The following is a 25,529-nucleotide window of genomic DNA, read 5'->3' as shown; positions in this document are numbered from 1 at the left end:
GCGGAGTCGTGTGCGTTCCTGAGCTTCAGGGCACGTTAAAGAAAATCCGCACATTCCAGAACCCTTTAGCCGCCCGGTGGCCCGCCGGCGCCCCCCCCCCGGCATTGGTGCCAAAGCCAAACGAAGGGCAGCTACAACAAATTATCATTGTAATCTCCACAATAATACTGGTTGTCACCCTTGCCCATATCATTTCCTGTTATAGACTAACCTCGGCCCCCCATCTCAGAAAGGAAAGTTGATGTGCCCCCCACTGAAAAAAGTTTGGGGACCGCTGCATTAGACTGTACGTACCTGTTTCAGATTTGGGCCAAGACAGTTTGGAAAATGCTTTTAAATCTTGGCCAAACAACTGATATCACCACTGAATGTTACTCATGTTTGTCAGTGTTTTGTGTTGCATTTGAGGCATACTCTTATATGTAAGGGAGGGAAATGGATCCATGTTAAAAAAGAACATATCATGTGCATTGTCTAACAGCAGAATGAAACAGACGCATACGAGTAAATTAATAGAGGAAGGAAATGAAGTAAACTGACACAGCAAATAAATTAGTGTACAGCAATAATGAGAACACCATTCTCATTTCTAAACTAGAACGCACGGGTGTGCAGGTTTTATGCAGTAAACATGCACACAAATAATCACCTGGAGTCTATACATCACAGCTCGACATCTTAAAAAAGATAATAACTGAACAATCCTGGAAAGTTATTGTAGGATGTAGGTCATAAATACTATGTATTTGTTGCCTGGTTGGCTCAGTCTGTCATCCAGCCATATATACTATAATATCTGTAGCTATTTAACCAAGGAACAACATTAAACAGCAGAAAAAGCAGCCAGAAAACATTATACACACACACCTTTACATACAGTTGATGACAAACATTTTATTTTTCTAAACAAGACAGACTTTCAGTTAAGACTCTTTACAGGAGTTAATGCTCAGTCCTCTTGTGATAAACTGTTGCAGCCGCTGCCACCTGGTTGTACACCGAAAGACACAAAGAGGCCTACTTACTGAGCAAAATACAGTCAACGCCAGTGCTACGATAAGTCATTGTTCACTATTTGGAAAGAAAATCTGCAGAGAATAAAGTCTGCTACTTCAACACATTTCATGAGTTGTGCAAAACTGTCCTATAAATGTGGTTGTTTCAAAACTTTCACCAGACTGTGACAGGTTGAATAAAGTGAGCCAGTGACAAGTGATGAGCCACAACATGTGTAAAATAAAGAAAGTTCTTCTGACTTCAAGTTCATTCTTGATCATTTTCTTTGTATGAATAGAAAAAATATGAAAGAAATGACATAATAACATGCACTTAATGTGATGTATTGAATTCTATTTTTATACATACTGACACTTCCTGGCAAAACTGCATCCATTACATTCAGAAGGAATTCCGTTGACGCCATAAAAGTTGAAGCTTAAACCTCTTTAAGTGCTCAGAACATTCACTGAACATAAAAACATGCTTGTCCATTGTAGGCTACCTACATGATGTCACTGTAAAAATACTTGTGCTTATTAAACAACAGAGAAAGTTTCAGTTCCCAGGCCAAACAAAGCCACTCCTCTCTACAACAAGCAGGCAACAATTACAAAAACCCAAGAAACAGACACCAAAGCAAAGTGCCCAGAGCATTATCTATGAAAATATCTTCATAGAAAACAAATAAATCCTAGTCTTCACTTTGCATTCTTTTTTTTTCCTCTCTCTGATTTAGATTTTTGTTCTTTCCTCTGACTATATCTTCCTTCTTCTAATGTTCAGTGCCTGGATTGTACTCTTGTGCTCACAGCTTACAGAGTTTCTTATTCCTGCTTTTTTGCACTTCTCATCAAACTCCTCAATGTACTGTTGCACCGTTCAATGAGCCATTTGGACCACGACGGCCTTCCAGGCTCTGTCTTTGTCGAAATCCTGCGTTCCATTGGATGCTTGCTGCTGAGGGAGCAAAGCAGAAGAAGGGAGAAGGAGAGAGACAAAATGTTGAAGGGGAAAGGTGACAAAAACATTTAAATAAATTACGTGTGAAGAATCAGCAGCACAATGTCCTTTTTTTATATGCTCATTGATTTTTATGTCGCCATACTAACATGCCATTTACATGATTTATAGCTGGTGAGTCTAAAACCTGGAACAGAACGTACTCCTAGATGTTAGGAGACAAGGAGAGAGAAAAAAAACACACAAATCTCTCATTTTGTGTCCACAACTCCTGCATCTACGTGCTATACCTCATAGTAATGGGTCAGGGGGTGCATGCTGTCTTCACACTCTAGAGCCCCCATGCGGAGCTGACTTTTGTAGGAGGCACAGTGCACCACGGTGGCTGAAGTTAGAACTGCCTGCACCAGCAGCAGCACCATCAGGATCAGCAGCAGGATGTCATAGGATTGCTGAACCACACAGACACACAAACACAGGCAGATGAAATTAAACCAGTAAAATTTCTCACTAGTAAATTTCACAGTGTCACAGTTTTTCTTCCTGTATTTCTCATGCAAAAGGAGGTAAAACCAACACATTGCATGCTAGGGTGAATTTTCACTTCACCAATCTCACCTTTGCCGGAGGCACATCATGCAGAAAGATTTCAATAAAGCTGATCACACTGCAAGAAAGGAAGCCGGAGGCTGAAAACAGCAGAGGAGATGTCACACTGCTGATGGCAATCAGCACCTCCACCTGAAAAACACCAGGAAGATAGAAAAAAAAACTGAGAGAAAGGGAGCCAATTTAAAAGGAAAGAAAGTTTGTAGCCCCAAAAGAAAAAAGTAAAGTTTGTATAACTGAGATGTTATATGCAGTGACTGCAGTATCTCTAATGTAGACTGGGGCCTAAACATGCACAGCACTACAATTGACCACAAGAACCTTGAATTGAGTTCTAAATTTGATGTCAAACCAGCGAAGAAAAATTTGATTCACATGAGGCCTATTGGAGGACCTGGCTAAAAGCTTAGCAGCTGCATTTTGCACCAAAATGATCACAAGATATTTACTGAAGCTGGTGATGAGGGATTTACAAAAATTGAGATGGCTCTGTTTCAGGTTTTACGATGCTTCTCAACCGCATAAAAAAAAAATGTTAATGTTATAAAATGTTTGATTTAATAGAAGAGGAAAGAGAAGTGGACTATTGATAGCTGTAGGGACAAAACTTAAGCAGAAACAATCTGTTTTGTCAGCACTGAGCTTTGAGAGATTATCTGCCATTTACACTGTTAGTTAAAACTAACACTGACAGCATATACAAGGCAAACAGAATAGGAGCCAGGACAGAACCTTGGGGCAAACCACTATATAGCGTTTCAGAAGAACGTTGCCAACAGCAACTGGGAAACTCCTACATGAGCGGTAGGAGGAGAACCACTAGAGGGCTGATCCAGGGATACCCACCCTCCAACTAAGTCTGTCGATTAAGATACTGGGGGTTTATAGTGTGAAAAGCAGAGCACTTTTCAGCATCACCGTACATGAGGATATGAGTAACTGAACAACTGAAATATTGCCTTGTACTCACCAGACATTTGTTGGGGTATTCTGACACAACATGGCTAGCAATAGCACTGGGAAAACACTGCAATGGATTAAAGATCAGGCACAAAGTTATGCAATAAGACCGGTTATGGACGACATCTCAGTTCTCATTCTGAGCAGCAATCTCTGTCATGTTGAAAAGTAAGCTTTAGTGGGAAAACTTACTGCCACAAGGATCCAGAAAAATGTGACTGACAAGTAGGGACCTGGCAGCAAAGCGTCCATGTTGAGGGCAATAATGCCTCCAAATACAGCAGAGATTCCCACTATCACTTCGATCACCTATCAGAGACATCCTTCATTGAGTGATAAATAGACATATTGGAAGCAGACAGCAGTATCATATGCAATGAAACTGAAAATTACTCACAGAATATGCTTTAAGGAGTCGGGTGGGGAACACTGCAGGCGTTATAACCACAGGTCTGTCATATGTCACCGACTGGAAGATGGACGGAAAGATCAAGAGGAGTTAGGATGGAAGAGTGAAAGCTAGAGGGAGAGCAAGAGGGGAGAGACATCAGATGGTGGAACAAAAGCAATCAATCACTCACACACAGACACACAGACACACACACACAGACACACAGACACACACACACACACACACACACACACACACACACACACACACCTTCCTGTGGCAGCAGCAGTCCTCTGCAGAGCGGGCTGACAGGATGACAGTACTGGCCATCAACACCTCCAGCAAAATCATCAAGATGAGGTTAAAGTTGATCTGAGAAGAGACAGAGCAGGAGGGAGGCCTGAGATACAACAGCCGGAGACTGAAGAAAGGAACTAGAGAAAAACCTTTTATTGTGAAGTATAATTTGACATGCAACCAAATGATTGGTAGTTCTCATCTTATTACTGTAATGGATTTACATTGACAGCAGAAGGGTTCAGGACCAGTTTACAACCAAACCAAACCAGGCAGGTGGTTGTTACAGAAAATGTTGACACGTAGACCACCTGGAAATCTGACACCTTGAAAAAATAAGAAATAATGAGACCTGTATTAGCATGTAGCATGGATTGTTTCAAGGAAATTCTATCAAAATCCATTTATACATAATTATCTCTTTAGCCTTCGGTGTGTTCATTGTTTACTCACTGCAACATGTCTGTTCTTGGCAATGGCAAAACTAGCTATGGCTGCAGGGAGGCCCTGTGAAGAACAAGAAGTGAGCAGCTGCATTCATCTCTTTAGCAGATGCTGTCTGAGAATTATGTGTTACTGGCATTGTGACATGACAGTCTAATCTAAACAATGTGTACGAACTCATTAAGCTAGGGTAGAGGTAGAGAGGCAACATCAGTATGTAAATGTGTCTGAAATTACACTTGCATGATGATCACTTACGGAGCCTGCAGCGCAGCGCAGGTAGTCCATAGCAACAGGAAACACATTTCCCAGGTACAGAGAGAAACCAGATGTGATGAGCAGACTGCCCTGAGGACACACACAGACACAGGCATGCATGCATGCAAACACAAATACAGATACTCATACTGTATATGCATTTGACAGGTAAGGCTGATGCCCACAAACATTTATCATAAATAAATCTAATGTAACACATTATACATGTCCAAAGACAAACTGCTCGCCTTTGAAATACGGACTGGGAGTAACCCCATTACATCCACCCATATCCACTTTTATAAAGTTTGGGAGTTTTATTTCTCTCCTTGGATTAAATTTTCATAGGATCCATTTCCATCTTTTGATATTATAGCACCTGGACTATTGTAGATAATACAATTGATTGGAGCTTGTATAATTTGGAGACATACTGTTGCTTAAATGTGGAAGGACAAACAAGATTTGTTGCCATCTCACTCAAATTTTCAAGATTGGGATACACTCTCATCAGACAAAAAACATTACCCCAATCTTTTAAACTTGTGTGTCATGGACTAAAAAGGTAAATCCTGTGGTGTGCCTCCTCTGTAACTCTCCCTGACCATCTTTTCTCTCACCCCTATGAGGACACTGTAGAGCCAGGCCCTGTAGCTGAAGCAGGGGTGCTTTAGAGGCTCCGACTGCGCCAGCTGCAGGTCACTGGCCCTCACGTCCACTGTGTAGCTGTCCCGTTCGAGTCTATCCTGCTCCCCCCTGTCCGGCCTTCTCTCCGCTCCCCTATCGACCCGTCGTCCCAGCGTCCCGCTGCCTCGTTCCAGAGTGGACATGTGGCTGTAGGTGAACTCCTCTCTGGCTGATAGCTCCTCACGCTGCATCTCTGAAACAAGCTGTGGTTGACTTTGGACAGGATGGGAAACAACCAGTGAGGATTGCAGCCTCTGGGTAAAGGAAAAAAAAAAGAAATTCCAGTTATGAAATTTGAGAGACATGAAAGGTGATTTGAATGAATATGATACAGAGTTCTCCAACATGGAAATTCAGGAAGAAAATCAATGAAAAGTGAATTAAACTAAAAGAAAATGAGCCATAAGGCTATTTATCATGCAGTCTCACCAAAACAACCCCCTCCTTTTTGTCTGCTCAAGCCAGGAGATGACCACTCATTTAATGTCACTGTTTCTTTTTCACACATCACGCTCTTCACACTCACCTGTTGTTGAGTCTCCTCCAGAGTCTCCCCAAATATTGTCCAACAAAGGTATCCTTCAGTAACTGAGATCAAACCACCACATGGAGGACAACTTCTTTTTGTCTGCAGCTCCTTCTGCTCCCCATGTCTCTCTCTCCCTTACACTTAGACTCACTCCCCCCTCACCCTGCCCATCTCCTCCTCTTTTCTCTCTCCCTTTACACGACGTTTCTCAGAAACAGTTCTGAAAAGTTTTTTTGAGTCCTTCAAAGCGCAGAGCTAAAACACTTGGCTCTTGTGCTGCCAGCCTGCTTTGTGCCAAAGGGAGAGCGCCTGTGCATGACAACAAGGGGAGGACGAAGGGGCTCGCGCTGGGGGCAGAGTTAGCAGGGCAAACACCCTTTTTACCCTCCCATTTGCTCAGACACACACACACACAACACACACATGCACATCAACCCACTCACAAAACTGAACAATAGATGTTCAGAGCTGTGCGCATGACAGCACCCAAAGTTATGTGTTTTGAAAGTTCCCAAAAGAAAGTCATGGCAAGAGAAATAAAGCAGCTGCAAGTAGAAAAATCACACAAATCATGACATGTGCTTTGACAAACAGTTAGTTTTGTCCTTACATAATTGAATGTGTCACCCTGTGGAGCTCCCTTCACAACTTCCCTTGGGGTTACTTGGTGCTCTAGTTGCATTTCACAGCCCAGTAAATTAAGATGCCCAGCAGTTCTTTAGAAAAGAGGCAACAGAGACATTTCCACGGCTTAATCACATGGTCCCTTGCCTGGCACAGCTAATCTGATGATGGATCATTTCTACTTCAAACCAGAATCTCCAAACTACTCACTCAGGAGTGAATCCTGTTGGATGACGACATCTTGTGAGTGTGTGTTCACTGTGTCAGTGTATAAGAATGTACATGTATGTGCACCTCAGGATTCCTTTGAGTTTTTCACACAGCGGAGCATTCCCAGCTCAACATTGTTCCTGGGCGGTGGTAACCATGGTGACTACTTAACAACTGCTGTCACCCCGTCCCTTGCCATTCTAATTTCTTCGCCACACACACACAAACACACACACACACACACACACACACACACACACACACACACACACACACAAGCACTCTGGAAATCCCATACACACTCAAAAGAGAGGAAAGTATATTGCCACAGTTCTCTGGAGACATAAAGGAGGATCTGAGGAACACTGATTAGATGAGACACAATTCAATATCTGAGAATATACAATATTCGAAAGAGCTTGTCTGGACTGAAATGTTTACTCCCAGTAATTCGATTGTGAGAGTTTACCATTTCATGCAAATAGCTAGGAAAAATCATTGGGTCAAACAAATCCATCCTGCTGCCCCTGACATTTTATGCCACATAAAGAAAAAGGAATAGCAGTATCATGTTTGGCACTTGGGTTTCACTGTGGCAGACACAGCTTAAACCCTGGGGCAAAAATGACTAATTGAAAATAAATATTATGGAATGGCATTATGAATCTCTTGACAGTTATTTGAAATCGATACAAAGGGCATGTCTGCATGAGAAGTGGGAGAGGAACTCATTGAGAGCAGCAGTGACCACACACACACACACACACACACACACACACACACACACACACACACACACACACACACACACACGGTGGTCACTGCTTTGCTGTTACCCTCTTTTGCAAGAGAGTGGACCTGAAAGGAACAAGGCTAGGTCTGTTCTCTCTGTACAGCTCTGAGTCTCTGTCTCCCTCTCTTTACAGGTGTAGGTAGGTAGCCTACTTTACGACTGAACAACCAATATAGAAGATGATGCAAAACCTTTCCCAGTTTCAGAAACAACATTAAGCTTTACATCGATCCAAGGCTGCAGATTTTGTTTACTGTTTGAAGCTCTAACTTTGATGAGACATTTGGTGTTAGATTGTATGAGACCTCTCTGGATTGCTGCCATCACTGATTAATATAAATTCTACAATAATTTATTGTTAATTTTTCAGTAACAACTTGGAATGTAAAATCCCAGCAGCATTTATGTCTTAGTCCTTTGCACCTATGAGCAAACACTGCTTCATTGTGAAAGCCAGATTCAAAATGGCTTCATTATTGGCACCAGTCTAGTCATTTCATAACAAGATATTGAGACATTATTGACATAATCCTCTATGGAAATATTACTGTAAGCTGTTACTTTTGTAAATAAGAATTGCAACATGATGACTTATTAATTATTCAGAAATGATTTGATCGTGTGATCAGTATGTAAATTGCCACCATAGGAACAGTGTAAATAGCACTATACCCTGTGTTGTGAATATATACTAATGGTTTTTCAACACAAACAAATGCTGATTGCTTTCACAGCAGTCCCACCTAATTATGGGCAGTAGCTGATGTAGTTTTGTTATGACATTACATCAGTTTTGGGGCTTCATAATTGAGTGTGCTGTGAATAAGGAACGTATTGTTGCCAGCTGCCACAGAGTGCTGGTATTGTTTTCACCTTGTGAGTCCGTGCGCGTGTTATTATGGCAAAATGTTTTCCTGGAGCCACCGACTGTTGCGAGAACTAACACAGGGATGGATTTGAGTACTTGGGTAGGTGTTTATACGTCTGTCTGTCTGTCTGTCTGTCTGTGGACAGACTGTCGTCAGCGTGATAGCGTCGCAACTGTGCAAGATACAGTCACAAAACACTACAGATGTGTAGTGTGTAGATCAAAATGAAGGCTGAGTTTGAAGACCATTGAGTACTCATGGGTCAGAACATCAACATGTTGACAAGCGTCGTGTGGTCCTTATCGTAAGATGGTCTCTAGTTCAAGTTGCCATTGATTTCAGGCTATTTATCCAAGGCTGCATTGGCTTGTGTGCAGTTGGGTGCCACATTAAATCACCTCCCAGCTGGGATGTAACCTTTTAGCTGTGGAGAACAAAACAATAACAGGACAGCTTTCAAAATTTGACATCAAACAGAATACTAGATGTCCCCCTCTCGGGTGTTTTTGAGCCAGAGACTGCAGCAGAAGAATCTAAGAGCGGATTCATAGCACTCTTTATATTAATCTTTATAGAGGAAAGATCAAGTCACACATACACAAGTCATGTGGTTTCACAATCCCTGGAGAACAGCTGACAGCATAATGCTCCCTGTTCAGGACGAAACAGGCCTGGAGCCTCTCACACACGACATGACGACACCGTTTGACTGCTACACATTTATAGAGACCCATGCTGATGAAAAAAAACTATTCTCACCCAAGTGTGAAATCAGCTCCTCAGTGTAATCTTCCAACAGCTCAAACAGAAAAAAACAAAACACACTCATCCCTCTGACATGCAACATTTAAACACAGATATTTAAAAGATGAGCTTTTCATTTTTTTACAGCGATATCCGACAGCGACACGCATGAGAAAACATCTGTGGATATATACATTAACTTACTTACATTATCAATAGCTCTGTTTTTTTTTTTTTATGAACAATATGTACACAGCAGCCGAGGAAGGAAAAGTCCTCTTTCCCACACAGCTGCTCAAAGTCGATGCTGCTGAACGTCCCCTTTTTTTTTTTTTTTTTTCATCAGTCACATTACAGGTACTAGTCAGTTGTTTTACGTGTTTGGCTTTAAAGAGCAACCAGCACGGATAATGCTAAGTGACTGATTGAATATACAAATTAATTACTCTGTACAGTTGCAGATGTTTCAGCAAATAATCACAATATGAGGCAGCAGTTCTTCCTCACGGCCAGGAAGGGACACACTGATGGCTTAATACATTACGCCGAGGTTGTTCATCATCTGAACACACAGAGCCATGTATTCAGATGCTCTGACTGCAGTTGTTTGCATCTCTTCCTCTGAGTTTCCACTGAGTCCCATCTGATCCCTTCAGATCAACATGTAACACACATAGTGTCCTACGGAGCTGAGAAACTCCTGCTGGACGAGGGACATTGTTACAGTAATGGATGTTATTGGCAAATTGTGGCTTAGTACAGCTATCTTATGACAGTCGTATGTTAATTCATAGTAGACAGATATCAACAAGGCAGACAGACAGACTTGTAACCATCTGTGCTAAGATAACAAGAAGCATATTAGCAACTGATGAGCTTCACAGAGACAAAGATCGTAACGGGACAGTCCACGAGTCAAGTGTTTTTTCTCTGTCACTTGAAATGACCCGTAACTCAGATGCATGTCAATACAGTGTCATGTCTCCGACGTCCCACTGATCAATATTCTCTGTTCCCGTGTTCACAAGAGTGAGGAGATCAGACGATGGACCCCTTGGAAGAGGACAGGTGGATGGACTGGATGCGGGTGGCCAGGGTTTTCTCCAGGTCCTGCAGGACGTCACAGCCAGGGCTCTCTGGAGGCGCATCGTACAGCAGCTGCTTGAACGGCTCCAACTCGATCAGGATGACCATGTTCTTCAGGAAGTAGCCCTCGATGTAGGATGCCAGGTCCGGAGCGTCAAGAAACTGTAAGAAAAAAGGGAGAAAAAGGTTGTTTTTGCACTCCGAAAAACACATACTGTCTCGTCGCCTAAATGAGAATTTTAAATTCTGTTTGCACCTTAGTGTGGTTGTAGATCTCCACACAAGTTTCAGTGTTGATGTTCTTGGAGCAGATAATTTCACAGTGCCTCTGTAGCGCCTCCAGCTGGAAGAACTTGGCTGCGGACAGAAGCTGCAACCAAACCACAAGTAATTAATATTACTATGCATCATTCATACTTGATAATAGTCATTAAATTTAACTGGTTCAATATCCATAAAACCTTGAAATTATGTTTCATGTATAAGGGTTTGATTTCAGTGTAATATTTTTACACTATTTAATACAACCTCCATAACATCAGTATTCCTGATATGCAGAGCGTCTGTTCCTCCATAGTAGAGATATTGCATCACCATCTGAAAGGAAAAACACGCATTACACAGCTCCTGCACAAAGATAAATACAGTTCAAATTCATAAAGGACGTAGCATGAGTATGTGGCTCGAGTATGATTTAAAAGTCTTGTTTAAAGTAATTATATTACCTGAAAGATGTGATATTTGACGTTGCTGATTTCAATGCATGTGTTCTCACCACAAGGTCTGTTTGCTAGGAGAGATTTGAACCTTGGGAGGAAGAAAAAGAGACACAAGAGAGAGAAGTTATAGCATTTGCTAGGAAAGATAAGCCTTCCTGTCTATTAGGTTAGGTAACGGAAATAAAATCTTAGCATGCTTATAGCATGGAGATGGAGTGTTTTCTCTCCGGACACAATGTCAGCAACACATTTGAGTGACGTGTCATTTCTCTTCAGTTACTTTCTGACAAGACTGATTGGTTACTGTCAACGTAACATGGCACGAGGATGAAATGGACGCCGTGTCTATATCCCAGGGGCAGTGAAAAATGACTTTATGGATCAGCGGGAAGAAATGTACAGTCCTGACATCACATCTCAGTAACATATCAACACAGTTATGCGTTTGGTCATTGCTGTATGAATTTATTTATCTTTTCATATTCAAATTTACACAGTTACACAATTCGCCATGTGCAGCTGAATCCAATTTACAGCATGTGCAAATTTCCTGTGCTCGAGTGTTTTGAAAGCTGATGTGTTCAAGTACCTATTGGAAGCTGTGAAGAGCAGGACTTTGTGAGCATAAAAAGGCTTCCCCTCCACCAAAAAGGTCACATCTGACATGTCTTTATTGTTCAGGAAGTGAGGATCTGAAAGACAAACGGCAAGAAAAACTTGATGTTTTTCTGATAATCATAAAAATAAACAAAAAACAAAAAAATGTATGGGGTGTACAACTTGTACAGCCGTACTACCAATTCTACAAATTGTTTCCACTCTCTGAACACTAGATGGCATTATGTGCACTCTCCACTGACAGTATACAGCTTTTATACTGCCTTAACATTGTATTTCTTTTGCACTGTTAATAGTATAGATTTTATAGTGAAGAAAATAAAATGATAAAGACAGGGTCTCACCCAGGCGTGACGACTGCTTCTTCTTGATCTCTGCCAGTTTGGGGATGGGGTAAGGGCCGTAACACTGGGTGAAGATTGCAGACAGCTGCTGGCTGATTACCTCATTCTGACAACACACAGTAAGCAAAACATCAGAGGATGACGAGAGCGGCTGAGGCGGCCGGCGCTCAGCTCCGCAGGTCTGGTTGCGCGCCTTAAATTCAGGAGTCCACGTTATGAAAGAATACAAGCACATGCTGGATCGCTCCTCCTCTCTCTACACAAACATCCCCTGACACAGTTGACAGCAAAGTGACAGACGTTCAACTTCAAGCTGAGCACTGACTTTATTTAAGCAGGTGTCGTAATAAATCATATTCATGGGTATTTCACAGCTTTGAAAGGGGGTCAGATGAATACCAGTTGGGAGATTACTGTCACAGGGGAACCCTATGACAGGCTGAGTTACTGTAAGAGTGTGAGAAAGAGAAGAGAGTGAGATTATGTGTGCCTGTGGTGCATTGCCATTCAGCTGCTGCAGCGGGGCGCAACACTACAAGCCCCACGTGTGCAGTCAGGCTGCTTGCTCTTACTGAAGCATGACGCCAACAAACAGCTATTAACGGGCGCCTGTTAAACCAGAAACAAATATGCGTTTCTGCAATTTCCCCACAATTCTCTAGAGAGAAGCATCTGAATTAAACGGTTTGGTATCCAACTGTACTAACATGATTTGAATTTAAGTTAACTGAACTGAACAGGGTTGAATTAAACTGAACTGGGGTTTTTCGGTGGGCTGGGACGGGGCGCTATTTGGCACAGGAAAGATGAACAGCCTGTACCTTGATGTCTGTAGTGGGGTATGCAGTGCCAGGGGTCCCCGAGGCCTTCATAGAGACGAGGGTCACTGGCCCCACCATACATCATCCGAGACACAGACAAGGACTGACACTGTAGCTGTCCACTGAAGGCTATCATGGCCTGAGTGTATGAGCGTGTGTGTGTCAGAGAGAGAGAGAGTCAGTATGGGATGCACATGCATGTGCAGGTCTGCGTGAGCGTTTAATTAATGTGAATGTGTGTATGTCTGTGTAAGCACTGCAGTGCTTTTTGTTTTTTCTCATATCAGCAATAACAGTGAAACCCATCACGCCAGCAGGGCAGCGCTACGCCAGGCTAGAGAAGACAAAACAAACAGAGGTGCTAGACAGGACAATGATGTGCTGTGTCTAAGATCCAAAATAGCCCACCAAGGGGGTCGTGAGTTTAAGTAATGAGACAAGCCCCTGATCTAATGAGCAGCAGCGGAGAGGAGCGGGGAGATATTATAAATGATTATCATTTTAGGTAATTGATATTGAATAGGGCCTCTGGGGCTCTGTCAGTCTCTGAGAAGCTGACTACCTGATGACATTCATACAAGAAGAGAGGAGGACGACGCCATGGCTCGGGGAAGAGAAGAGACACATTTGAAAGTATACGATAGCAAGATATTAAAGACTGATGGAAACATTTTTAAGACAGAGTTTTGGAGGATGTTCTATTCTTTTCACAACAACGCTTTGGAGGATGTTCTATTCTTTTCACAACAAAAAGACTTCAGTGCAGTACCTTGCTGGCTCTGAGGATCTGGAACATGAGAGGCAGGCCATGCGTGATGAGCTCCTCAGTGTACTCCTCTTCCTCGATGCAGCTGAACTCTTTTAGAAGACCCTGGATCAGAGGTCGGCGATGCTGATGGAAACACGTCCGCAGAGACTCCAGCCAAGTGTGCAAAGTCCATGGGACCCCTGGGAAATGGTCACAGAGGTAAACACGCACGGAGAAGGTGTAAACGCTGCATACAGAATGTGATACAGTAGAAAACACGTACACATGTTTTAGAGCGTTTAGATCAACTAACCAAGGCTACGTATATCTATGGTGATGTCTACATGCCCATGCTCTGCGCTGTGGTACATGGCTTCTTTCAGGGCTTTAAGTTTGGCCTTCCCCGTTCGGATCAGGTCAATCTGAGACGGACTTCTACCTTCCAGCTCCGAACCTTCTGCCAGAATCTCCTCCAGGGACAAGACATCCCCTTTGCCTGTCTCCGTATGGGACAACAGCTTACGAAAAACATTTCTAGAAGAACAAAAAGAAAAGAAATTTCATTTGATCGCTTTGATCACAGAGTGCAAGAGTCTCGTTAATTGTATTTTATTTCATGTGAGTTTGTTGTTTGTCGTCTGACCAATATCACCACAAGTGGCGATGTTGCAGTAAACAGATGCGCTTGTATGAGTAACACACAGTTCTAAGTATTTTCCAAGTGAAACGACACGTCACTGAGTTATAGTTACTGTCATAGGCCATGGGCAATCTGTAATTAACTGTCTCACAGCTTTGATATTTATTCCTGCATAAAACTGTGTTTTAATTAACCAGTGTGGTTAGATAAACAAATATGTCATATGCATATCAATAAAGCAGAAGATCCTGGGGTAAAAAAAAAAAGAAGCTCATTATATGCAAATTTGCACTCCTGTATCGTGAAATGCTTACAAACTGTAGCTCTGTAGAATGGACAATCTAAAATATTTGCTGTTAATTAAACATGAATGACCAGAGAACATCATATAATAGTCTACACTCATGTCCTGCATCTGCTACGACTTCAAAACTTCAACTTAAACCCACCTATAAATAAATAGTTAGAGACTGAATCATGTGTATAAAAACCATGTTTTTAATCTAATGGTGCATTTTTGTTATGTGCCCTTTCTCGGCACGCCTGCTGTTCCTGTCACTAATATCCGGGGGCATTTGGTGAAAACTGGATGAACATTATAGCCAGTTATGTGATAGGCAATGCCCAGTCTGTAATTCATTTGGCTTACATCTCACACCATTTGCCAAAAAAACTGAATGTAGACAGACCTTAGTGCTTTGCACCAGCTTTGGTGAGAATGGCAAAACAAACAAAAACTCTCATGTAAAAACTCTTTGCATACAGTGCAGGGTTATGGATTATTAAGATTAAACATGTACAAACTGTTGCTGATGCTTTTTACAACACAAAGGTGAGACTCTGCTGAGGCCACGCTGTACTTAACTGAGTCTTTATATCCATACATTTCAGATGAATGTGTAGCAATTGGTTTGTGTCTATTGACATGAACCAATTCAACAATTCAACAGCCGAGGTGTCAATTTCATGGACCTGCTCTGGTGAGTTTTGTTTGTGCACAAACAAGATTATTTGCTAAACATGCAGAATGAATGGAGAGTGTTTGTGCATCTTCTGTTTATTGACCTGTGAGTGTGTGTCCATGATTTACACACGAATGTGTGTGTTACCTACCTGTGTCCGTGAGCTGCTGCCAGGCTGTAGGAGTTCATGTCTCCCTGTGGCGCAGTGGAGATGCCATTTCGGTACATAGTTCCCACCATGGGGTCTGCCCCCCGCTCCAGCAGCAAACTCACCAGCTCGAAGTTGCCTGTGCATGACAAACGATTGGCAAAACTTATTGACAAACACACACACACACACAATAGGATTAAACCAGAATGAGACAAGAGAGAAAGATGAGAGTGAGGCAAAAGTTGGATCATTTGTTCTGCATGCAAACCTCCATTTGTCTTTATTGTTACAGCGCCCAGGATAAATATGACTCTAAAGTCGTAACTCAGCCAATGTTCACACTGACAGTCAGGTGTTGTTATCAGCTGGTTATTGATGGCCAGCTGGTGTTGTCAGCGTGGAGCGGTACAGTTGGACAGGAGGTAGAGGATGGGGGAGTCACGCTGTTGTCTCTGTACCTGCGGCAGCAGCGAGCTGCAGTGGGGTCTCTGTGTAGTTCTCCATCCCGTCCTGAAGGGAACCCTCCACGTTAGCTTTGGCATCCAGCAGCAGCTGCGGAGGTCGGTTGGGGACACGGAGGGGCATGATGGGAGAGAGAGAGAGAGAGAGAGAGAGAGAGAGAGGAGGAAGAGTCAGTTGGCTAATGAGTCAGCTTTGAAGTCAGGTTTGGTAAATTTGAGCTTCTCTTGCCTAATGACTGGTTCATGTGCAAATGAACAAATCCGTAGAGGGAACAGTGAACATCTGACTGTTATCCCAGTAGTTTACAACACAACACAACTGTTGTTCTGATGCTAATTTATGTTTCCACTATTTAAAGGAATAGTTCAACATTTTGGGAAATACACTTATTTGCTTTCTTGCTGATAGTTAGATGCACTCTCACATCTGCCCTTTAAATATGAAGCTAGAGCTATCAGCCAGTTAGCTGAGCAAGAAATAGTCAGTGTATGAAAGTGTATCTCCCAAACTGTTCTTTTAATGTTTGCTGATATTTTTTAAATGTCAAATGTTATTATAATGTAACTGTTGCTCATTTTACATGTAAAGTCATTATCAGATGCTCTGATACCCATTTTTTTCCTTCCTGATACAGATTTTGACACCTGAGCTTGTGTATTGGTGGATACTAACCCTGTATGGATGTGATATAATTGCTGTTGTTGTTCTATCGCATGGCTCACGTTAGAGTCTTGGTAAAACATGAACAAGTACATGAATGCCACAGAATCTTTCTTTTATTATCTCATTTAACTTTGAATATCAATAAATTAATGTGGGAAGAAATAACTACACTGCACACTCCTACACTAGCTGCATACTGTACAAATGGCCTTTGTACTGGTGGCACTTTCCAGAGTGAAGTATTGCCAAGTTGCTGACGTTTTGCTAATGGCTAACGTTACACTACTTAATGGAAATTCTTCTTCGCTGCTCTAAAACAGTAGTTACCAGTGGCTGCTAAGCGCAACTTCCTGTGTAGGCTACTAGAGCAGGGAAGAATAATTGATTTCAAGCAAAACTGCCATTTTATCCAAGTGTTAAACTATATCCAATACTGTATTTTCGTCAGTATCACAGGCATTTCTGATACTAGTATCGGTATTAGAACAACTATGCTTTTAAGTACATCTAACACTGCTCATACTCTGGGTGAAAGACATCTCTCTCTGATAAATGATGCTGTTGATCTATCTAGGAAACAATATTTTTGTAAATGAGAGAATGATCTCAATAAGCTCCTGACTTCATGTCGTCTAATAAGATGAAATATTACTGGTATTTAAAATTGATATCTTGGGAAATTGAATGTGAAATTATTACAAATTTAATAACAAAACCTTTTAGGATTTAGGACTCTGAGTTTAATCTATTTAACTTCATTCTTTCTTTTATCTGATGTGCTCAGAGATCAAATGGCAGTGTCACACGGCTTAAACATTTTTCCATTAGATTTTAATGATTCAAAATCCAATGGACAGATCATTCAGAGGGCCAACTGAATTAGTTAAATGAGTTCGATAACAATTAGACTGCTGTGTTTCCACTTTCCACTTGCTAAATGCAGTCTGATTCATTTGCCCAAAAATGCAAAGTGACAGGAGGAGGCTACATTCGACGCAAATGTTCAGACCTAAAGATTGATTGGGCACATGCCCTCTTTGAAGATAAAAAGGTTAAAATGGTACATCACGCAAACAGCAGCTCAACAATTCTGAAAAATGAGAATAAAAACAGAGAAACAGGAGAAAACTCGTAGTGGAGAACCATTATCATCATCACCACCAAGAAGCTCTGATGACAAAAAATGACAATGATGACCAACCATGAGCTGAAGCACAACGAGAGGTCATGATGAGAGAATCACAGGTGAGAGAGGACGTCACTACCTGCACCACAGGGACATGTCCGTGTAACACAGCGAAAGTGAGGGGCGTCGCCTGCCGCGTTTCGGGAAAGACTGAGGGGTGCTTGTGCACTGAGTTGGGCACCTGGGGAAGGGACACAGGTAGGTGGGTCGGGTAGGTAGGAGGGAGAAAGGTGAGGGGAGAGAGATATGAAGCCATTAAAACTACTACATGGCCCACGGAGCACAAGACAAGCAGCTGCAGGGAGGAGAGAGGGAGGACAGGAAGCTCTACAGGAGAAACTAGAGTAATTAACTAGGAACCCTGGGGCTGCAGAGGACATCCTGTCACTGTGTTCGCCTTCTAATGAACACAATGGATTGATCTGTCTAGTTAGCCCTCATCCTAATGGTTTGACTCTGATCTCTTCACCCGCCCCACTGCTTCTCTGACAGGCCTCTACCTCGACCTCTCTATGGCTCATCTCTCTGGCCTGGCTGAAATAAATAATTATGAGCCAAATGAAAGCATGACATACATGAGACACAGTCACTTGAACAAAACACAAAGGCTGCTCTGGGAAAAAAAGGGAGGCTGGGAGGCAGAAGAGACACATGTAGATTAGATGATCTGGTAACACTTTATAATTCAGGCCGCAATTAATAGTTTCATTTAATGAAATACTTACCGGCTCCTACTGTACTGGTACTTACATGTACGATAGGTACAGTGGAAGAAAACTAGAAGACTATGGGGAACAACGGAGTAATAACTGAAGTGTTCCCAATGGTTACAACTTTATTTATAGAACACAAGTCATTTTGAGGCCAACATTTATCTTAAACTGTTCAAATTTAAAACCAGATTCAAAGCCAGATGCATTAGTTGAATCTAAAAGCGGGACTCTATATGTTAGTCGACAGCGCTTTGTGCTTTGCCCAGAGGGTCATGTATACATAATGTATATATAATGGTTGATGGGACATGTTGTTGCTGCTTAACAAAGACCGGGATCATGAGGCTTTAACTGAACCACCTCTCTGACGTCCACGCAGAGTCATAGCACACCAGCTCGATCCTCTGCGGACTCTGTGAGGAATTCAGTTTGCTTTAAGTCAGGTCATCTAGAGCACTTTTTCTTTCCCTGACAGAGAAAAAAAAATGACTCAGCAACAAACCTCTTGGTCATTTTTTATGCTCAAAATATTCAAATGCAAATAAGTTTCATTGCACATATCATTTTAATGTGTTTATACAGTAATACGTATCGTCTAAAGTTGCCGGTCAGTCAGCTGCTCATGATCTGTCTTGAACATTTAGCAGAATGACACATGGGAGAGAACAGAAAGGGGGAGATGAGGGACAACATGTTTGGTTTTCTCCGATTCAATACCACAAATAGTTTCATAAATACTTACACACACTAATAAATCATTCTAAGACTATCCACATGAGACCCTTCATATATAACACTTTACATACTGAATGTTGAAAGGTCCTATCAATACCTCTCATCTGTCATAACCCCCCCTCCCCTCCTCCTCCTTGATATATACAAGGCTGGTGACAAACACTGAGTAGATCATTGTCATGGTGTAAAAAAAAAAAAAGATTTCTAAAAGATATATATATTTTTTTTTTTTCTGATAAAGGCAATGTGGAGTCAATTTTATGTAACAATTATCCTTCCTTTATCTGACTTTGATCTCCCCAGTGTCTGCACCAGAATAGCAGTAGTAACTTCATCATCACCTACCTCGCTGTTAATATCAGCTCCTGCATCCAGCAGCATCTGTACCATGGCCTCGTCTCCACGGACACAAGCGTACATCAGCGGGGTCATCCCCTATACAAAATGTGCAGATGCAGAGAACAATGGGAATAATGGGAATAATAATGGGATCACTGCAGAAGTTAAAAGACACACTCCCTCATTTCATTAACGCACCATGTGACAACGGTTTCCCATGTGGCACGTTTGACATTCTGCCACAGTCATTCGAGGATGAGTTTCATCTAAAATAAAGTTGTACAAGGCAAGGCTGAATTTTTAGACAGCTCTAAACTTTCCTCTCCTGGCACCGCGAGTGTGATAGTAATATTCTGCTATTGATCAAAGTTTTAAAGGATACCACATGAATCAATACTTCCTCTGTGCCATCAGGGCCGTCTGCAGAGCCCGTGTGACACAAACATACTGTACGAGACGCGGTGTTTGAAAGTTTCTGCTTGGATCAGCCCAAAACTAAATGTTGATTTTCCCATGGAAAATCATCTCAGTTACCCTTGCAGTATTTCCCTGACGATTTGTTGTACTGGAGGTAGCAGTCATGATATAATGCAGCACTCCTTGGCAGGCAAGCTGCAGGAGAAACACGTCAGAATAAGCTTAATATGTATGACTGCCTTTCAGCTTACAAGTCTGCACGGTGCTCAAAGGTGAAGGAGCCACGGTTTAGCAAGCAAGCAATATTTTCTCCACAGGCTGTGCATGTGCGTGTCTCCATATTGATGTGTGTATGAGTGTAAATGTGCCTGCATACGCATTATTTAATATGTTGACTGTGTCTCTAACCTGCTCACTCATGCTGTTGATACCATCCGGCCCTAGCAGGTTGACAGCCTGCTTCACCAGGTCTGTGCGTCCGCAGCTGAGCATACGGAAGCCCAGGTCCTGCAGGAACTTTGCCTCAGTAGAGGCAGCATCCAGTTTCCTCGAGGCACAGAAGCAGTCATCCGTTCTGAAGGGCAAAGCACACAAAGTGGTTCACGGTGCAAGCTGACTGTTTTGACTGTTTGCAATGCAACACATTTTCCCTAAACACCCGACAAGCTTTATTTTCTAACACCATGAGGAAGAAGAGTGTATATGAGAAATATGCATTATCTTTCCTTGATTATGTGTATTATGTACACGTGTGCCTGCTGGTGTTTTTTTGTATGTGCGGATGAAGCGGCTGGGTGAGCACACGCTCTGCAGCTTCAAGGCGAACACACCGCTTGCAGGCATACCGGAGCTGGCGGGGCTCACAGTCCACTCCGGGCAGCAGCAGTCTGGCAGCCTGCCGAACATCATCGCTGTCCACAGAGAAGCTGCGCCTGTGTTCCGTGTGAACCACAGCCACGCGCACCCACTCCATCAGAGGCGGCAGCACCATAAACGGCCTGTAGGGGGAGATAGAGGCACATGTTCTCACCGCCGAAGAAGCACAAAAAAAAAAAAGTCACACTCAGTACTTAGTGTGCTCAGGCACTTGCACGGAAAATCCACTTAATACAGAATTTGCATATGTTATTTTAGAGATCTTGCCCAGTGCAGCAGATGTTTGAGAACAGGATGAACTCCATCTAGAGGATGAAGATCCAAAGCTAGTATGTCACAGAGAGACACTTTGATGTGAGGAAATCTAAACACAGCATAGATTATAGACCATAGATCAAGTTAATAAAAAAAAATCATGTAGTCTTTGTCATCTAAAATCTATTTTAGAGACCTAAAGCCTACCTAGAGAGTAATATTATAATATTGAGCTGATAACATGATGCTATAACATGCTACATAAACTCACATACTTCATTGCAACATAATGTACAGTGAGAGTAAGAGTTTCAATATGCTGTAAAAATGCACTGTGATGATATATCAGTGGTAATATCCCATTATATTACTTTACAAGGACAAGCATCGCAATTGCTCTGCTTTTAATCTATTTTCTATCATAAGGTCTTATGAACATCAGGGTGCCCTCTGTAAACACAATGGATGGAGAGTGCGATTATACCAGCAAACATATAGCATTTATGGCAGCTCACTGTCCGCCAAGATTAAAGTAAGTGCATTGTTATTTTTGCAATCGTTCTGTACTGTACGGCAGAGGCAGGAAATGGCCATCCTGACGCCGCAGCTCACAGCTGACGGATAAATACATAAAATACAAAAGCCATGTGTGACTGACTTACAGAACTTCTCTTCCTGTCTTCCTGTCTACCTCCACTGATCTTGCGTGAGTGTTTGCTGCAGCCACGTGGAATCCATATGCATGAAGATACATATGCATGATGTTACATTTTGACCTTCGTTACTGTTCTGACAGCAGGTTATGACTATAAATACACGCTTCTTTCACTTAAACAAAACAATGAGCTGTCATAACTACATTATGTAAGACATACTGACACTCTCCATCCCTTATGGATACAAAAAGAACCATGATATTCATAAGACTTTCATGCAAAAAGAATAGCATTATTACGTAATGGTGATACTTTACATTGTTAATATCATGATAGGACATGTAATGCCTTATGACATAAGGCATAATACATATTAATAATTATGAAAGATATCATGTATATACTGTATATGCTTGGAGATATAAAAAATAAATGACTAATCGAGCTTTATATAAAGTAATACAGCGTCTATTTTTAAACTATACGAACTGACTATTGTGTGTTAAAATCTGAAAATTGAATGATTTTTCATAGTATGTGTGTTTGAATCATAATGAAACTGTATTCAGATCATGGCATTAATATGTTTGGGGAAAAAAAATCTTTGATACTGAAAGAAATCAGAATTGTGCTGGTCATGTGTTTTGTAAGAGCTGTCACATATCTATGCTGTGTGTTCTTGATGAAACTTGGTCTGTTCCTCCAGGAATTACTGTTCAATTCATCAGTTTGCAGAGGGTGTGTTAATGCCCGGACTGTCTTTGACACATGCTCGGCCCACATCTGTCACTCACTGTTAATTAGTCACTCATCAGTGCTACTCTGAGTTGACAGGAGGATCTTTTAATAATAGTTTGATCTGCTAAGAAATGCGAAGCCCCTTTTATTTTAGTCACTTCAAAAGGAGCCTGACCTGCAGCCACGTGACGTTATTGGCTCCACAGATTTCATTAAAGCAGCGCACAACACCTAATCAAGAGGCAGGGAACGTATAGTGCGCAATACATTCCCTCACAAGCCCAATGGAAACACTGGTTCATGAGCAGTTCAAGGTCTTGCTTCTTTCAAGAAGACATTCCTGAGGAGGCTGCTGCAATCTCAGGGCTTTCCCTAATTTTGGCTCTGGTAATGTGCTTAAATATGACTAAAACAAACATGCATTAATGTGATTTTCTTTACAACTGGTGATTAGAGCTTAAGCAGACGTGAGTAGGACACACATTAGTTGATAGCTTGGTCCGCTGCAGGCTTCAGATAAAGTCTGGAGCCCCAGAGGAAGACTGCTCAGGCTCAACTGTCAGCACTGTTTCCCACCTCTGCCGCAAGCTGACAGGGGTTTCCACCAAAACTGTAGGAAATACTGAACAGCTCGAGGTATAACTGTTACAGTGGAATATAATGAGAGAAAAAAAAAAAGAAATAAATAGCTCATAAACTCAGCAGAAAAGGCATGTCATGAGTAGAGACTGTAAAGGTTGTGTCTGTGCTTTCCTAAGTTGTGGGAAACGTATGAAGAGTCCAAAAACTACAGTATGAACGATCAGGGGAATTAACACCATGGAAACATTGCCTAAACCTTATGTCATTTGTGCATAAGTCACCAACACAGTCCTACAGCTCCAGCCTGATAATGTCCCACTACGTCAGTGGCGGTAATTATCAATACTGACTGGGCACATGTCTGTACACGCCCGCTCCAACAGCTCCTTCCTGCCGCTCCTCAGGTCACCCAGAGGGCTCGCTCAAGTAGCCAATAAGTTGACAATTCACTTATATAAAACTGTACTTTCCCTCCAGAGGAAAACATCTGGTGTGCCATTTCAGGGGTGAGCACGGAGAGCCAGTAATATAATAAAAGAACAGTCTGCAGAGGTGTACAGTTACAGCAGAATGATCTCTACAGAAGGAACATTACCACTGGACCGTGTCTATAAAGTTATATGCTGAGGTGAAAAGCCGGACAGATGCATGAGTGAGTGTAAATCGCGGCTAACTGAAGGGAGTTTCCAATTTTTCTTATTGTGGTCTCATGGTGTTCCTTTATTGTTGTCCTGGTGAACTTTAAAGGTGCAATATTTTTACTGTCCCAAACCACAAAGTGAGGTGTGGAGGTCTGGGGGATTAATCAATACCAGACACTTCCATTACTTTAGATTGTTCTATAATAATGCTGGTTTTAAAAAAGACCCACAGCGTGCTGTATAAAAACACAAAACATTCTTCACAGTTGAATAATGATGGGAGTAACAAGTACACGTCTGGATACTGCCACTAAGAACTTTTTTTCCCCAGGAAGCCCATTCCTGATGAAGATGTAAATCTTTAAAAACAGAGTCACAAATACCTAATTTTGTTTTGTTTTTTTAAAAAAGGTTTAGTCATTTCCTAAAACAGCTGGGCACTGTAATGTGTCTGAGCATTTGTCTGGGACTATTTTCAGCTGTGGATTAATACACATTTGGCACACTAGTGAGTATTTACAGCAGCAGGATGGTGTTGTAGGACTGACTCGAAATAAATGACAGTGCCCAGGTTCATTGTAATGAAACAACATGTCACCCAGTGCAAAAGTGTGGCTCCTTTGCTGTATTTTTTTTGATAGTTTTCAGACAAGAATTGAGTTCTATGGCACATAAGCTATATCAGGCTTTGGATACACAGACACCTGCTAGCGGGATCAGTTCATTGTTAGTTTTGTTTTATTTGTTGATGATAAGAAAAATGTTATCAATAAGTTTGTTTCTCACCTCTCTGTCTGTAAGGTAACCTTGGAGGGCTCCACATTGGGGTTCTCCCACTCCATCTGAGGGCAGTGCATGAAATAACACAGAGTGTAGATCGCTTCGGGCGCCCAGTGAATCACACTGCTCTTCTGGTGGATCGGCGTCCCGTTGTTGTGATTCTTCATATACAATGGCTGTAGGTGGTGCATGGCTCGGGACACCAGGTCACCTACACGTAAACACACATAAACATATCAGGAATCACAAAATGGGACCACGTGAGCAGTGAGAGAGAGGAGTTCGCGTGCAGGCGTTCTTAAAGACGAGGGAGAAAAGACAGGAATATTTTAAGCGCACGGCCTTTAAAAAAGACGTCGGGGAATCGTCCTCATTCCTCCCAGCCCCCTCAGAGCTCATCCTGTCAGGGGAAATCGAGAGTTTCCCTGCACCACAGTCAGGAAAAAGACAGGGTTCATCCCAGTCCTTTCGGTGCACCTCACAGGGGGAGCAGGGGGGAGAGCAGGAGAATAAGCATGCTCAGGACTACACTGTGCGAAGAATGAATATTTATGGATAAACATTAGCTACTCCAAGCTATTTCCTCTGCATAATTTGTCAGTACTTTAAGGTCATCCAGTTGGGCTTGAAAAATCAAAGCTTGAGAGGACTCTGCTAATGAAAATTTGAATATTTTTCTGGGCGGGTTTAAAAGAAAGTAAACAGTTCTTGGAAAAGCATGTTCAACCCACCCCCCCCTTTTTTTTAAAGACTTGAGGGACGAGACTTTTAATGCAACAAATTCAGTACATCAAAAACAGAGCGATGACTTGGAAGTTTCTCTCACACCGAGCCTGACGGTCCGCACGCCCAACCACTTCATTGGAAACATTATGACTGTGGCACCTTAGTTATTGAGTGGCAGTGTATGCTTACTTGAAAAACAACCCTGTATTATTACAGCACGGACTCAAATCCCATTTCACTGGACGCTGTCAGATTTCTGTCGCTTCTCCTTCCTGTCTAGACCCACTGCTCTATGAG

General features: G+C 42.1%; 2 protein-coding genes across 3 annotated transcripts in view; both read right to left on the bottom strand.

The window, feature by feature from the left end:
• Nucleotides 1–886: 886 nt before the first annotated feature.
• mlc1 (megalencephalic leukoencephalopathy with subcortical cysts 1) lies at nt 887–6,248 on the bottom strand. Of its 2 annotated transcripts, none has more exons than XM_022754568.1 (12): nt 6,132–6,248; nt 5,539–5,859; nt 4,919–5,008; nt 4,670–4,723; nt 4,441–4,542; nt 4,190–4,291; nt 3,926–3,997; nt 3,721–3,837; nt 3,539–3,595; nt 2,578–2,700; nt 2,250–2,411; nt 887–1,956 (listed from the first exon to the last, which is right to left on the bottom strand). In XM_022754568.1, the coding sequence occupies exons 2-12, from the start codon at nt 5,794–5,796 to the stop codon at nt 1,879–1,881; spliced, it is 1,215 nt and encodes a 404-aa protein (XP_022610289.1). In that variant the 5' UTR covers nt 5,797–5,859; nt 6,132–6,248; the 3' UTR covers nt 887–1,878. The 2 variants fall into 2 exon arrangements, with proteins under 2 accessions (XP_022610289.1, XP_022610288.1); XM_022754567.1 differs by having other exon boundaries at nt 887–1,953; nt 6,132–6,211.
• Nucleotides 6,249–9,577: 3,329 nt separating this feature from the next.
• Nucleotides 9,578–25,529, bottom strand: part of LOC111228712 (ankyrin repeat and BTB/POZ domain-containing protein BTBD11-B-like) — a 65,759-nt gene continuing 49,807 nt past the window's right edge. Inside the window, exons 3-17 of the mRNA XM_022754726.1 lie at nt 24,513–24,717; nt 20,824–20,976; nt 20,387–20,552; nt 19,568–19,657; nt 17,854–17,955; nt 15,922–16,015; nt 15,464–15,599; nt 14,024–14,244; nt 13,732–13,910; nt 12,142–12,247; nt 11,769–11,871; nt 11,186–11,267; nt 10,989–11,057; nt 10,717–10,830; nt 9,578–10,622 (exon numbers count right to left, since the gene is read on the bottom strand). Of these exons, the coding sequence (XP_022610447.1) occupies nt 10,413–10,622; nt 10,717–10,830; nt 10,989–11,057; nt 11,186–11,267; nt 11,769–11,871; nt 12,142–12,247; nt 13,732–13,910; nt 14,024–14,244; nt 15,464–15,599; nt 15,922–16,015; nt 17,854–17,955; nt 19,568–19,657; nt 20,387–20,552; nt 20,824–20,976; nt 24,513–24,717 (2,030 nt within the window). The 3' untranslated portion in view covers nt 9,578–10,412. The remainder of the gene's footprint in view (nt 10,623–10,716; nt 10,831–10,988; nt 11,058–11,185; nt 11,268–11,768; nt 11,872–12,141; nt 12,248–13,731; nt 13,911–14,023; nt 14,245–15,463; nt 15,600–15,921; nt 16,016–17,853; nt 17,956–19,567; nt 19,658–20,386; nt 20,553–20,823; nt 20,977–24,512; nt 24,718–25,529) is intronic.

This window comes from Seriola dumerili, unplaced genomic scaffold, assembly GCF_002260705.1.
Source record: "Seriola dumerili isolate Sdu_G_001 unplaced genomic scaffold, Sdu_1.0 BDQW01000219.1, whole genome shotgun sequence".
NCBI lineage: Eukaryota > Metazoa > Chordata > Actinopteri > Carangiformes > Carangidae > Seriola > Seriola dumerili.
The sequence above is the reverse complement of the archived record's forward strand: the minus strand, read 5'-3'. Positions and strand labels throughout refer to the sequence as shown.

Bases quoted from the DNA above. Each gene is read 5' to 3' on its own strand.
- mlc1 (XM_022754568.1), bottom strand. From the start codon at position 5,796: ATGCAGCGTGAGGAGCTATCAGCCAGAGAGGAGTTCACCTACAGCCAC. The intron at 5,009-5,538 runs GTGAGAGAAAAG...GTGTGTCCTCAG, and splicing joins TCTACAGTGTCCTCATAGGG to GGCAGTCTGCTCATCACATC. The intron at 2,701-3,538 runs GTGAGTACAAGG...GGTGTTTTTCAG, and splicing joins AATACCCCAACAAATGTCTG to GTGGAGGTGCTGATTGCCAT.